This window comes from Lepisosteus oculatus, chromosome 2 (assembly GCF_040954835.1).
Source record: "Lepisosteus oculatus isolate fLepOcu1 chromosome 2, fLepOcu1.hap2, whole genome shotgun sequence".
In the NCBI taxonomy this organism is placed as follows: Eukaryota; Metazoa; Chordata; class Actinopteri; order Semionotiformes; family Lepisosteidae; genus Lepisosteus; species Lepisosteus oculatus.
In genome coordinates, this window is record NC_090697.1 from 35,019,875 (window position 1) to 35,035,696 (window position 15,822).

At 37.4% G+C, this 15,822-nt stretch overlaps 1 protein-coding gene across 1 annotated transcript in view; it reads right to left on the reverse strand.

Moving 5' to 3' along the window:
* cyb5r4 (cytochrome b5 reductase 4) overlaps positions 1-15,822 on the reverse strand; it is a 65,630-nt gene that overhangs the window by 19,531 nt on the left and 30,277 nt on the right. Inside the window, exons 11-13 of the mRNA XM_006626026.3 lie at positions 13,710-13,850; positions 12,420-12,572; positions 2,556-2,706 (exon numbers count right to left, since the gene is read on the reverse strand). Coding sequence (XP_006626089.3) covers positions 2,556-2,706; positions 12,420-12,572; positions 13,710-13,850 — 445 coding nt within the window. The remainder of the gene's footprint in view (positions 1-2,555; positions 2,707-12,419; positions 12,573-13,709; positions 13,851-15,822) is intronic.

A 15,822-nucleotide genomic window follows, 5' to 3' on the forward strand; every position in this document is an offset into this window, starting at 1 on the left:
CTGGTGGCCTTATGTATGCACAATATTATATTAATAATAATACACTGTAATACATTTAGGTGATGAGTCTGGAAAGTATTGATTATGATAATCCGACAGCACATGTAATTAACAGCAAGGTTTTAGGTTTAGAATACCAGCACTAATTTTAATCCAGCCAACAATTTTCTAAACCTCTTTATGTAGTGCAGGGACACAGGGATGGTCTAGCCTAGCCCGGCAAGTAACGGACACAAGGAAGGATAAAACCTTGGGCAAAACGCAGGGAACATACAGACACACATACACACACACTCACACCAGTATCATTTTTACAGAAGCCACTTAACCCACCAGTATTTCTTTGGACTGTGGGAGGAACTGGGAGAACCTGGAGGAGACCCATGCAACATGGGGAGAACATACTGTACAAACTCCATGTAGACAGCACCCTAGGAACTGAACCCTAGGCCCCTATGCTTCAAGGCAGAAATGCTAACCACGACATCACTGTGCCACACACCAATTTTAAAAATTATTGCAAGTTAATAATACATCCCCTAAAGTGAGATTTTAAAGGCATCCATGTGGTCCTTTGTTTCTGATATTGTTTAATACTGAAGGAATTAACAGGAGACAAAACATTTACAGCAATTACAAACTACACACCAAATACAAAACACACAAACAAATTATTAACAATCACTGTGAATCTCTCAGTCCAGGCTTTTTACAGTCTAAAGCTACCTTCACTTGATCTCTTAAAGATGGACTAATCTTACATACTAACCCTAACAGGAGCTAATGCCAACGTCTACATAACAAATGGCAGTTTATTCTCTAAAACTAGTGCTAAACTAGAAGAATTGCTTTTTTTTAAACCAGATAGTACACACAATGGGTACACTGCAGCTGTATTGGGGACATTAAAATATTAAAAGAAAATAAATCTTTTCACAAGAGCAATTTTAGATGTTCTGAAAGCATTTCAAAATTTGCTGCCTCTCTCTACAGGGCACAAAAATACCTGTTAGGTTTCAACCCTCAAAGAGTAGTGTTGAGCTATTGGCCTGAAGGTAGTCCTCATTCCTCAACAACACTCGAATGTCTTCAGCTCTGGAGACAGATTACTAGGGCAGTCAAACCACTGATATACTGAACTGGCCCTTACATCTTAATTCATGGCATCTTTACTATACTATTTTACATGAGATCATGCCCGTTTGTATTTCCTACTTAAAGGAAAAATGTTCTATACATGTGGCTTAAGCAGGGCCGGCACCAGGGGAAAAATCCGTAGGGGGGCGTCTGAAATTCCGAGGGGGGCGGTGAAATTTCGGTTGAAACGGAGCCGTTGCAACTACCCAAGTGAAATCTCACAACAATGCCACTGATTAGTGCTTCATGATAGAAGACAATGATGAGCAATCTGGTATTTAGCGATGAAGTACTTTTTCACGTTCATCAGCACTCTCGCGATTATTAATGCCTGGAGCGACCAAATACCATTTGCAGGTTCTGAATTGTTAAGAACAAATAGTTGTAAAACAAACAGAAAGCACAAACTTCTATAACTATAATCCTGCTTATATAACGATTGTAAGTATAAGGATAAACTATTGCAAGGAATCAGTCCACGTGAGCAAACAAGATCATAATAATGTCCACACCCAATAACATAGACACTATGTAATATGTGCTGTTCCTGGACGCACAGCCCTCCTGCACATCAAACAGTGCAATGTAGTAACTGTGAATTCGGAGTTAGTATAGTTATCTGACCATTGACAAAGTACAACAATTTTTTAATTTTTTTACTTAATTTCTTACAAGTAAGAAACTGAGGGAGCGGGACAGTTCAGTTGAGGGGGCGGTGCCCCCTTTTAATGCAAACAAGTACAAGCAGGTAACCAACTCAAAAATTATATTAAATGTGAAATGTAATGTTTGAGAAGGTTATCTCTGAAAAAGGCTTTTGTAGCTACAAATGTGTGGGAACCAAAAAATGGCAAACAGAATGCTACCATTCTATTAAAATCACAGAACTCTTAATTGCTGTTATGTTTTTCTAACTATTTATAAATGTGGTCACCACAATACAACAAACATATTTCTTCTCTGGAATAATATCCAGATTCCAGAAAAGAGAGAGATTATATATTTCTGGGCTAAAAGTAATGCCCTACTCTGGACAGGCTAAAATAAGTATTGTTTAATCAGAAAGAGACTATGAGGGTACTTGTTTCAAATATTTAGATTTCTCAAAAAAGTTCTTTAGGAATGTTTCTTCAGAATTTAAACACTTTTTCAAAGTACAATACATGTGTATTATCACGTTCTGTAACATAAATCAACAGAAAACATTTTAGTCATTTTTTATACAGTAGATATATACATATATATATATACACATTATGTGATGATTACCTCAGCACCTAAAACTTATTTTGGTCCTGCCTGATTGCATGAGCTGCAATGACTGAGACTAGAATTTTAAATCTAGCAAACCAGCAAAAAGGGACAGAAGCAGATGTTAAATGGAGGAATGATTGTTGAGTCCAAATCCCCAAGCTTACCTAAGAGCTGCCAGGTTCTTCAAAGCATATCGTATGAGTTTAGCCATAGGAGTGAAGCCAGTACCAGCTGCTAGCAGATACAGGTCTGTGATGTCTTGGATACGACTGGTTCTGAACTGGCCTCCAGGATTGCTTATGTACAGAGTAGCCCCTAGAAGGACAGAAGATGAAAGGAACATTTTATTTTTATGGCACAACACTTCTACACAGATATGGGTGTCTGACAACCACTGATCATTAAGAAAGCATTTGAAAAAAGTAATGTCTGCATGAATTGAAGGTAATGCAGCAAACACTGAACTAGTACTAATAGATTACAGTGAAACTGAAATCAAAGGACAATTCTGAGAGGTCCTCGGGTCAATTTATGTTGTTACATAAAAACATGGCTGAGCATGTTTTTTTTAAGAGAGGAAAATAAGACTGTAGGATCCCCCATTAACGGTAATTACTTGACCGTTTAGCAATAATATTATTTATGGCACCTGAAAGTTTCAGGTTGTTGCACAAAGCTAAGGTATGCGTATACGTGATCTGACAACTGGAATCAATTTCCTGTCGTTAAACTCTGTTTATTTTTTAGTTAAAGTATGATTAAGTCATACTTTACAGGATTGCCGGTAAAGGAAGGCTTTCACTCCATTCTTCAACTATTTGTGAAGAATTTATAAACATAATGGAACAAAGACTGATTGACTCACATTCACTGATCCCTACAATGTTACAAGAAATGGCAGATTTTCTAACATTTATCTAAATAAGACATAGTATTGTAATTTGCTTTTGCAGGAGATGGATACTGGCCTAGTAAATGACAGAGATCACTGTTATGACAGTGCCAGTAAGATATTAGAGGCATACGAAGGCCTGCATGAATTTGACCCTTTGGCTGACTGAATAAAGTGCCTTGAGAATGTTTCAGATTGAAATGCACTATGTAAGAATAAAGACTGATTGAATGCCATAACTCAATCTAGCCTAAAGACAAGATCCAGTTACTGTGTGATAAAGAACAGCTTGTGAAGCTTAGGAGTTTAACTGAAAAGAAAAAACCTGTACTGTGAAGAGTCCCTGACCTATCAGGCTCAATGTGTACTTGCTGAGAATGAAAAGCCAAATATTTTCATCCCTCTTAGATGATGCAGATTCATGAAAACAGTTGCCACGATTATTACATTAATCAAATTTTGAATATTTAAAGTGGAAAAAAATAGCAGTTAAGCTCACATCACAAATCCAGTGCAATTTTCTCTTTACTGACAGAACTGTAAGGCAAAAAACAACTAGAAGATCCCTCTCCCCAAAACAAATCAGTTTGCTACATTTCGCCAATATCTGTTCCATTTGCATACAGTTCCTTTACGTTGAGTACTATGATTCTACTGTACATCAAAAACAAAGTTGAAATCTGTGCCTTGGCTTATTCAGGGTAGAATAACAACAATGTATAAAGATGTAATGTAAAGCTATGTTGTCTAACTTCAGAAATGTTTATCTTATAGAACAAAAGAGATAAGAACATCATAAATTTAATCTGTGTAAGCCAAATATCACTTATTGTGAAGATGGGGCTAATGTTACAAAAATGACCAGTTTTAATACATTAAGTAGAATATTGAGTAAAGCTTTAATATATTTGTTTCAACATTGGTCACACCACCTCAGATTTTACTTACAGCTGTGCAACAAATTTGGAACATAATTGATTAGTAATCTTGTCTCCTAATTTCCAGAATATGCCAGGAAAAAAAAATAATTTTGCTTAAAAAACATTTTCCTCATTGTGTGGATTATTCATAAAACATACCATAGTGGCAAAGGCGGGTTTACTTGTTGTGTTTTTTATTTACAGGTCACAAATAGGGCTTATTCCCATGGAAGCTGCATTACCGTGGCAGAACTAAACACTGTCAGAGCACCCCTTTCCTCAACCTTTATGACTCACTCTCAATGCACACAAGTACGTACACTGGAGTGAGTCATGACAATTGATGACAATAAATGGATGTTATTGCCTATAAAATACCATGTACTGAGCTTCTCCTCACGGAGTACATGCTATTCATGAAGTACATGGTAATTAAAAGGAAAAGTTGAATGTTGTTCTGTTCCATTTTCATATGAGTAATATATTGGTGCCTGACATGACAATTTAATGAATGTAAATTGAATATATACAGTGCAATAGTAGCACTGCAATCTGCAACCAATGTCCATTTCTGACAGTAATATAGTTACAAATCATTTTGACTAAGCTACAATGGGTGGAGGACTGCATTACACTAATTTTTTGGCTCACACCTTTATTTAACCTGTATGCCAAAAGCAAAATGTGAAGATTAATTTTAATTAATAATTAAAATGAATGAATATGCCCTTACTGGAAATAAGAATAATTATGAAGTCTTGATATAATATGTGTTTCACTCATTTCTTTCGATCATGTGAAGATGGCTGGTCATGTCAGTCGTGTTTTCTTTCTTTTACACTCACTTCAGATCATTTCCTCAAGCACGTCTCTACTAATAAGTTATTGTCAGTTCTGTAATAAGACCTGTATGCTGAACTGCATGCTGACTTTTATTGGTGGTTTTGACACTTGCTGGTAATTTTCCATTACTTTTGGTAGTACAGGGAAAGCAATAGTTTTGTGGATGAGGTAAAAAAAGCTGTGCATTAATGGGACAATGTGGACATAACACATGGACAAATAACCACCAATGTATTGTTTCCTGCTGAATCCTCAATTCATTATTTTTTTAATATATCACAACACAACTTTGACAACTCTGTCTTTGCATCATGGCTCACAGCGACAATCCCTGTACCCACATGAGGAGAATCAGGATGTGCACATGGGCTTTTCTGACCTCCATTTGTTTTTTGACATGTTGCAGTCAACAAGACCGATTGGAGAAGAACAGAAAGTAAGCAAGGCTGGGCCTGGACAGTATTTAAACAGGAGATCTCAAAGGCAAACTACGAATGGACCTGTAGGTGGCACTCTTCCCTCTGGTCACGAATTAAAAAATTCGTAGTAGCACTGTGACAGCTAGAAATGCCATCCTATGCTTTCTGGTGATTAAAGAACCCCCTGGCACATACCGAATGAACGCGGGTGTTACCCCTGGTGTCCTGGCTTCACTCTGGGGTTACTGAATCAGGATAAGTGCCTAGTACACACGAGCCAGCAGGGCTGCTGGTGCATAACAGCTGCTGTGCATCACTGAGGCAGGGCTTCACTTTAGTGGTGAATGAAGTGAGTCCCTTGCTTTGTGTAATTATTTTAGTTAGATTCTTTAGGTTAAACTGCGCTATGTAAATGATAGAAATGATTCAAATTATGTGATAAAAAAAATATATACAGTGCCTTGCGAAAGTATTCGGCCCCCTTGAACTTTTCAACCTTTTGCCACATTTCAGGCTTCAAACATAAAGATATAATTTTTTTATTTTATGTGAAGAATCACCAACAAGTGGGACACAATTGTGAAGTGGAACGAAATCTATTGGATTTTTGAAACTTTTTTAACTAATAAAAAAATGAAAAGTGGGGCGTGCAAAATTATTCGGCCCCTTTACTTTCAGTGCAGCAAACTCACTCCAGAAGTTCAGCGAGGATCTCTGAATGATCCAATGTTGTCCTAAATGACTGATGGTGATAAATAGAATCCACCTGTGTGTAATCAAGTCTCTGTATAAATGCACCTGCTCTGTGATAGTCTCAAGGTTCTGTTGAAAGCGCAGAGAGCATCATGAAGACCAAGGAACACACCAGGCAGGTCCGTAATACTGTTGTGGAGAAGTTTAAAGCCGGATTTGGATACAAAAAGATTTCCCAAGCTTCAAACATCCCAAGGAGCACTGTGCAAGCGATCATCTTGAAATGGAAGGAGTATCAGACCACTGCAAATCTACCAAGACCTGGCCGTCCCTCTAAACTTTCAGCTCAGACAAGGAGAAGACTGATCAGAGATGCAGCCAAGAGGCCCATGATCACTCTGGATGAACTGCAGAGAACTACAGCTGAGGTGGGAGAGTCTGTCCATAGGACAACAATCAGTCTTACACTGCACAAATCTGGCCTTTATGGAAGAGTGGCAAGAAGAAAGCCATTTCTCAAAGATATCCATAAAAAGTCTCGTCTAAAGTTTGCCACAAGCCACCTGGGAGACACCCCAAACATGTGGAAGAAGGTGCTCTGGTCAGATGAAACCAAAATCGAACTTTTTGGCCACAATGCAAAACGATATGTTTGGCGTAAAAGCAACACAGCTCATCACCCTCAACACACCATCCCCACTGTCAAACATGGTGGTGGCAGCATCATGGTTTGGGCCTGCTTTTCTTCAGCAGGGACAGGGAAGATGGTTAAAATTGAGGGGAAGATGGATGCAGCCAAATACAGGACCATTCTGGATGAAAACCTGTTGGAGTCTGCAAAAGACCTGAAACTGGGACGGAGATTTATCTTCCAACAAGACAATGATCCCAAACATACAGCAAAATCTACAAAGGAATGGTTCACAAATAAACGTATCCAGGTGTTTGAATGGCCAAGTCAAAGTCCAGACCTGAATCCAATCGAGAATCTGTGGAAAGAGCTGAAAACTGCTGTTCACAAACGCTCTCCATCCAACCTCACTGAGCTTGAGCTGTTTTGCAAGGAAGAATGAGCAAGAATTTCAGTCTCTCGATGTGCAAAACTGATAGAGACATATCCCAAGCGACTTGCAGCTGTAATCGCAGCAAAAGGTGGCTCTACAAAGTATTAACGCAAGGGGGCCGAATAATTTTGCACGCCCCACTTTTCATTTTTTTATTAGTTAAAAAAGTTTCAAAAATCCAATAGATTTCGTTCCACTTCACAATTGTGTCCCACTTGTTGGTGATTCTTCACATAAAATAAAAAATTTATATCTTTATGTTTGAAGCCTGAAATGTGGCAAAAGGTTGAAAAGTTCAAGGGAGCCGAATACTTTCGCAAGGCACTGTATACGCATATCCAAAGAACGACAAAGAGGAGAAAATCAAATCCAAAACATTGACTTCAGATCTGGCACTTGTACATCAGCACTGCTAAATTAGATTTTTTTATTAACCTGGTGCAAATATTTAACATCTGTGATATCATTAACATCATGTACGTCTTTTGCTTGGAAATGTTTCAGGTTAGACGGCACTTAAATTAAGGCTCTCTGCTGGCTCCTAGCAAAGGCAAACACAAAGATCTGATTATAGTCACAAGGCACCAGCAATTCCATTAACATCACACGAATTAAGCTTTTATCTGATCATGTGATCTGTAAATGAACCTGAACGTCTGTTTGAGAATATTGTTACAGGATTTAACAATAATCTTTCCATAAAGAAACCAAGGGTGAACTAAATGCACAAAGCCATGAGCAATAATTACAGAAGGATATGTGAGAGGCAACAAAAATAGCTCAAACAATTTGGCATGCTTAAGTAACACTGCTAAAATATACTATATCAACCATGAAGTCATCATGTCTGGACTACAATGAAATGTGATGCAGTTTAGAGAAGTAATATTTTAAACCTCTGAGGCTGGGGTTGTACCACTCCCTGCTTCAGAAGTTCTTTCAAGACAGGGTGCAGATTAGCTACACGTTTCTCCACACGTGCATTTCAACATTTATGATGACGACGATGATGATGATGATGATGCAATTAAATATTAATGTAAATCTTGGAATTATTTTCTGTTGTTGACATTTAGCTTTAAAAGACAGGAACATACTGAAGATAACTGGGAAGACTGCATACAACATTGCGTTAGTGACTCCAGTTGTAATCTGTATGGGTCAAAGAAAGAGGCACCAATGAGTGGCATATAACTGGTTCTGCGTACAATTATAATCTGTGGTAACACTTTTTGTACTAATGATGCACATTGGTTACAGAATTTCCATACAAAAGTGTAATTTGAAAATATCAAGGGAACATGGTCCATTTCTGCACATGTGAGTTGCTATCGTCCCATACAAGCCAGCAGGTTATGCTAAGTAACCGCCAACCAGTTTGAGGTCCTCAAAAGCTAAATTCAGTATTTGACTTTTGAAAGAGTCTTGTGCTTGAGGATATCTCATGTACAAATCACACATACTAAAGTGTTTTTGGATTTTCATATTTTTGTACCTTGTTATAATAATAAGGAACAAGTAGAGAATAATTCCACATTGAAAAGCAGAAAGGAGACAACTCCCCACTCAAACCTGTTAAATTAATGCTTAAATCTGATCACCACGTTTTCAAGGCCATAGACTGAATCTGAAAAGGATTTGATTGGGTAATTCATATCCATAAACCAATTACCTTGAATCACATTACAGAGGGCAAAGACAATTTCCCAGAGTTTACATGGTTGAACTTCTGAATCTGATTACTCTGGAGACAGATTGGAACAGGCTTTGATTTCCCATGTAAATGCACAGCATGACACACAGAATCTGCTTATTTCTTTCATAGTCATTCCAACTGCACTTCAGGATGATAATTATATTTTAAATGATTTCCCACAGAGCTCTGCCTACAGTGCCTCAAGTTCAGTATTTTACTGAGCTTAAAGGTGTTTGTTCTAGCGCTACCTGAGAAAGGCTATAAAAAAAGATGGTCCCTCACAGACAATTGAGACAAGGATCTCATTCAGATGCACCTTATGGATTATTACCACAACTTTCCTTAATTTAAGGAAAATCTGCTTTCGACTATATATTCTAACGTTTTAACATTTTTAGTGACACCCCACAAAGCCTAGTAGAATCAGAAAAAGAATATCAATATGACTGTCAATATGTCAATTTAGTGTTAATAGGAGTACCAAAACCTTTAGGTTTAGTCTTTTATTTTATAAAAGTTACATTTCTCAGGCTCTACCATTTTATAAAATGTATATCTACCTGTAAATTATATTGATTAATGGAGAACTGCTTCTCCAAAACAGAGCTCTTACAGTACAAAATTGTTCAGCAAAGAAGATGTTTCTATATGCATACCTATATTTAGTAATATAAATATTTCAGCTATTACTAAAATTCTGAAATTAAGAAATATGACGTAAAAACCATAAGGTTAAGATTTTGAACTTCAAAATGCAGTGCCCTGAAAATATCATCCAAATTTTAAAAAATGTTCTGCATTTTGCACATCTGTTAACTGTTGTCTCATTAAAGGGTCTAATGAACAGTGGGATTATTATTCTGTGCATTAGCCACATTTATTTTTTTAATGTACTGCTTCTCTTTGACAGCAAACAGAGAAAACTGCACAGTGAAAATAATAGGTGACCTGTATTTTAATGCTACACCTGCTTTAACGACAATTTTTAAACCGCAAAAAATAGATAATAAGAGTGAATATAATTTTCCTTATTTATCCAATATAAATATTGTAAGTGCACCAATTAAATGGTCTAAAATGTCATTCATCCAACGTGCTCAATTTATTTTTATTTATTTCTCTAACAGTTGCTAGGGAAGTCATAAATGCTACACTAAGGAAAAGAGATAGTACTGAGCAAAATCTTGTTTCAACATCAAGTTGATTGCATCAGTATTTGGGGTCGACCATATTAATTAACATCATGAAGATTTCACAGAAAATCTAACAATCTCAAGAAGATCTGACAATCTGTCTTTGTTAAAGTAGTGTCTTTTCAATGTCCACAGCAACTCCTGATTAGTAATAAAATCTGTTCTTTTTTACGGATTGTCCATAAATGCATAATATGTAAAAATAACAATAAAATAATAATAAAAAGCAGGATGTTTCATTACTAAACATGTTATATCAGCAACACAGACTTTCCTTTTAACTTATCCCACTGAATTCAGCTAAAATAGTTGCAAAGCTTTACAATTTTCAAAGCTATACAATTATTATTATTTTGTGTACTGAAAGCCTACCTGAATCAATAACTACTATTAAACAGGTTGGATGGGCTGAACAGCTTCCTCTTGTCTGTAACCTGTTTTATGTTCTCATGATCATATAATCCCACTCATCACTGGCATGAGTGTCATGGCAACCTTTCACCAGCTACCCCCCAAAACACACAGTTTTCCAATTATGTAAATTTAAATTGTGGCGTTTTAGCTGACCCAGGGCTTCATTTTATCCCTGTGGTCTTGCTGCTTCACTACTCCGGAGACTGTAACTCAAAGTCTCTTAACCACAACCCAGACGCACATGAACTCTGGGAACTCTATGAGCTTCACAGGATCCTAAGGGAATTTGTGCACCATAACCAGATCTTAAACCTATGAGTGTATCCTGTAACCTAAAAACCACAGACCATATACCAAACCATGATCAGGTGACAATTCACCAATAATCATAGTAAACCATAACCTCCAGCCTGTAACACGAACTATACACAGGAGTGTTCTCTTTTGTATAACCTCCTCTGGGATTAGAGATAGCCTTTTTTGCACTCCCGACGAAACCCTTAGTACTAGGCTGAGGCCAGAGCTCCTGTTCCCAGGTGATCAGTGCCCCAGGAGCCACCTCACTGCAACATTAAGGCTTACTTACTTCAGGGCTCCCCAACACCCAACCAGCAAACTTCCAGCTGAAGGGGTCTGGGAGCACCAACAACCCAAACCTCCTCTGGAGTTAGAAAACTGAGGTAATATTTAGCGAAGCCCCTCAACAGCAGTAACTGAAGCACTTATTTAACACCTGATGTATTATATTATAATACAAGCTCAGAAACTCATACTTACTAAATTAACTAAAGATGTGCCCTTAAACTACATGGGCTGGAGAGATTTATATTCAAAGATAATAAAAGAACAAGAAAGCAGTGGTTCTATGCAGTAGCATTAAATTTCTTGAACTGTATAACATACAGTAGGTAAATTCATGGCGACTGTTATAAAAATGTTTCAGATCTAAACCTTGATATCTTGAGCTTCTCCTGGTTTCCATTTCACTTGAGCTTTAAAATAATTAAATTATATTTTCATTTAGCTGAATCAATTAAAACTCTTGAGGTCCAAAGCTGCAGGGTCGGTATTGAAAATAAAGACACCTGTAGAATCTCCGGAATGAGTGTTCAAAGAAATTAACAACTTCCTACAGTGTGTCAACAGGGTTATACTAACTGGTCAATACAATTGCCCTTCCAACATACAGTTGGTGTTAAGGTTTATTAACTACCAAAAATGTGTTCACCTGACATTCTACCTGAAGCTAGCGTTCTTTTCATCCAGGTTCATATGTGTTCTGTTACTGTGCACATCAATATAAGCTGATAAACCCCTCAAATTCTCTTAAATACATCAAAATGTATCACTATTATGTCAAGAAAAGGGTATATTTATTTCTGACTCAGGATACACTTTAAGAATAAGACAGGTTTTTGTATTCAATTAGTGTGGGCCAAATATTCCTGAATGTCAATGTAAAATTAAATAACTGAGAAAAATCAACATGCAGCTCAACCATAAGCTGTCTTTGCTGTGCTTTCTTTTTACCCACTAAAATTCAAATTAAATTTGAGGGCTGTACACAATGGTAGATGGAATGGGAATGGTGCACAGGACTTATCAGATATCCAAATGCTATAAGAGAAGCAGCTTTCACTGAGTAAGCAATTTAAACACCACGCTCAAGAGGTCATGTTTGTGAAAAGCTGCATGTCTTTACCTTTAATACCAGTCACACAGCCAAAATCAAGACGACCTTTATCCAAACAAAAGAAATAAAGTACTGCTGTGGTGGACCTAAATGGCTCATTTCAAAGTGTATGGAGGAATGACTGCTTTTTCAAGTCAGGCTGCATCACTAGGCTCAAACAGATGTGGCCAGGTAAATAGAATATATTAAAAAGCTACTCACCAATTTGTAGACTTTCGATATAAGAGGTGAAAGCTCCATCAGGGTATATTTTTATCATTAGGAATATATCTGTATCTTTACTGGCAGTACTATCTTGATGTTCTGGCATAAGAGTCATAAATACAGGTGTGTACGGTTTTATAATTTCACTCCCTGCAAAACAGAAGAGATAACAGACACACTGCGCATTTAAAGATTATTCATTATTAATAACTGTAGAAATCAAATAAACAATAGATTCTTCTGACCTAGTGTCCTAAGTCATCACTAAGCATTTATGACCCTGCTTTTAATGGTGCACAAAATAATATATTAAAAATACTAATAACAGAATTTTGGTGACATACAATATTTTAGCAGGCCAATATATATCACATAGAGTATGAATACAATTACATTTTAACATTCCCCTCAGTGATATTGCCCTTCTGAGTCTCTTTAAACTAAGTTCAGAAGGCCATGACAGAAGTACTGCGCAATGAGTGTCTGACCACATCAGCAGCTACTCTCCAAACCTCTATTGCCCCAACTTCAACATCACGGATCTGAGCAGCAGAAAAACAACAAAGAAGCAGTATCGAATGATGCCAGGGGATGGCCTGTGAATGCACCCAAGCACAGAGATGATATGAACTGGAGTTTGCATTTAACTAACGCACTAAATGAAAGCCCAACATAATATTAGAGGGAAAAATACTTGGCTTCATGATAATGGCATGTGTGACAGAATGCCTTTTGTTTTCAAACTGAATGTACGGTATATTTAATTTAAGGACTATAAGAATCAAACGCAACAATATATGTATAAACATATTGTGTTTTAAAATCGTGTTTTAAAAACAGAAATACATTTGCAGTGAGTGGATGCAATCAAAATATCGACATCTGAAAGACTGTTCAGTTACTGATTGAGCTTGTTTGTATAACTGAAAAGTCTCTTTACTCTGGTTATTTATATTATTTATTGATATGAGCTCCAAAATAAAAATTAAAAAGATTGAAGTGTAATACTTTCTGTTAATCATACAACAAAAGCCTGGAAATGTAACTCATCTATCTATTCATCACAACTAAAATGAAGATCTGCATGGAAGATGTCCTTTTCTGTTTTCTCTCTCTCCCTCTGTTGCTTTTTTTTTTAATGATGCCTGGAACAAAATGATGCCTTTAATCTGTCAATGGCCACTCCTCACCTTTGTCTAGAAGAAAACTCTACTCCCCTTAAGCACTTACCCAGCAGGATACGGTATACATTCATTAATATTTATAATAGTTAAAGTTATGAGTTACCTTTAACCAGACTCTTGAGGTAAACGTGATTTCCGACAGGCACCATAAACCTTGTTCCATTTGGAAGTTGAAAACGGAGCAGTTTGGTGTCATGTGTTACAGGTGTTTTAGAAACCAGGGTACACTTTCTGAAGAAGATCCCTGCATAAAGAAGAAGAAAACTAACTTAATGGAACGAAAAAAAAAGTATTTTACTATCATTTCAAACAAAGAGCAGTTAAGAAAAACAAATCGGCACAGCAAGCGTGAGTCTGTGATTTCACAAATATTTTATGGCAGATTACACTGCACAGCATTAGGAAGACAGATTAACCTCAATATGGGTACTGCAAATACCAACATGGAGTACAAAGACAAATTTAAAAACAAACTTAAAATTGTTACCAAGAAATAGTGAATATTTCTGATTTGAACTACGTGCAGATGACTTCGGCTGATGTTTTTTTCCCCTATTTGTTGGTATTTTTTTATTGTGCTTCTGTTCTCTTTACACATAGGAGTTACCAGCAGGATTCTGGGAAATGTGGCATTATTATTCATCCCCACATGTTGCAACAGCTGCTCATGTGAAAAACATCCCCACTACTGCCGTCTGTCTCACACCACTTGCGGCGGCTAATAAAACTCCTGGCCTTCCCAGGGCTTCAGGGTTTCTATTTAATTGGTTGTGTGGGTTTCTTTTCTAAAATAATTGGTTTTAATCCAAAAAATATTATGGGCTCATATATGAATAACTTCATTGAACAAATTCAAGAGAGAGACACCTCAGTCTTTCACACAGCTCTCACAATTGTTTTTTAAAAATATTCGTCTTGATTTTCAAGATTTCAACAGGACTTGGTTTTTGATAAATGACAAAACCAACTTAAAATAAGTCTTGAGGTGGTCACAGAAGTCATAAAAATAAACAGAAAGACTGTGCAAAAGGGTGTCAGTTTACTAAAATTCTGTCCAGAAAAATATTTTAAAAAAAGAGAAACATTTCAAAATCAGTAGACGGCAGCCTTTCAATTAAAGTTCCCTGTAGTAGTGCCAAAAGATTTGCACACACTAGGCTGTGTTACACAGACAAAATTATAATACTCAGGCCAGATTAAACAAAGTCTATTCTCTAATTACCAAAACGTATAACATATATGATAGTTTGTCTGTATACACAACATAAATTTTGATTCCTGTGTTCAACATTAACTACTGAAGCAGGACAGTAGTGGTTGCGAGGGGTACCTGCAATACTGTAGGTTGATCAGGTTATCAGAGAGATCGGGGTAAATATGCATGCATGAGCCAAGCAAGATACTGTAGCTGCACTTGCAGACCTGGCTGCAGCTGGTGTTCATCAATGAGTAGGGGTTGAGAGGTCAGGAGAGTTGAGACAGATCAGAAAACATCACAGAGAAAACACCATGATGATACCATCAGTCGGGGAAGGCGGGTTTAAATCTTTCTGTTTAAAATCAGAGCTAGGATGTGTTCAAACGGTTCTCATTTGTAGGGTGAGGGGGGTGGTTTACAAGATTCCCAAAAAGCAGGGGACTCCAAATAAAGGAATGACCAGGAGGGGAAGAGTAAAAGTAAGCTCCCCCCATGGCTTAGCTCTAGAGGTTAGGAGCTCCGGACCTGCCCTATGGTTAAAGGTGAAACAGTAAATTAGTAGCTGACTTGGTTGTTGACATGTCAGGGCTGCTGGTAAGACACAGTGGTCCTGGCCAAACAGGATCAACTGAGAAAGGTTTGTACAGCTACGACAGAAAATATATCAGGTTATTAAGTTTTAGTTGTAGGATACGGCATAGTTCTGTCTGCCACAGAAGGGGACTTGGTAATTAAAATCAGGGGTTACAAGTCAGAGGAAGGGGACTTGTGATTTCCCCATGAAGGGATTTACTCAATTGGTTGTGGTTGTCGTTTACTTTGGCTTAGGTTGCAAACCCCGGAGGGGATTTGGGGTTATCATGGTGAATGAACTCAGGGTGGGTGAGGAAGGGAGAATGCTCCTTGGTTCAAACCAGAAGGAGGCTGTATAGGATCTAAGATGGATGTCTGCAAACCTAGGGTTAAAGTATCCCGCAGTGAGAAAGCCCTCAGACTGCATGCCGTGGTAGCAGGGAGC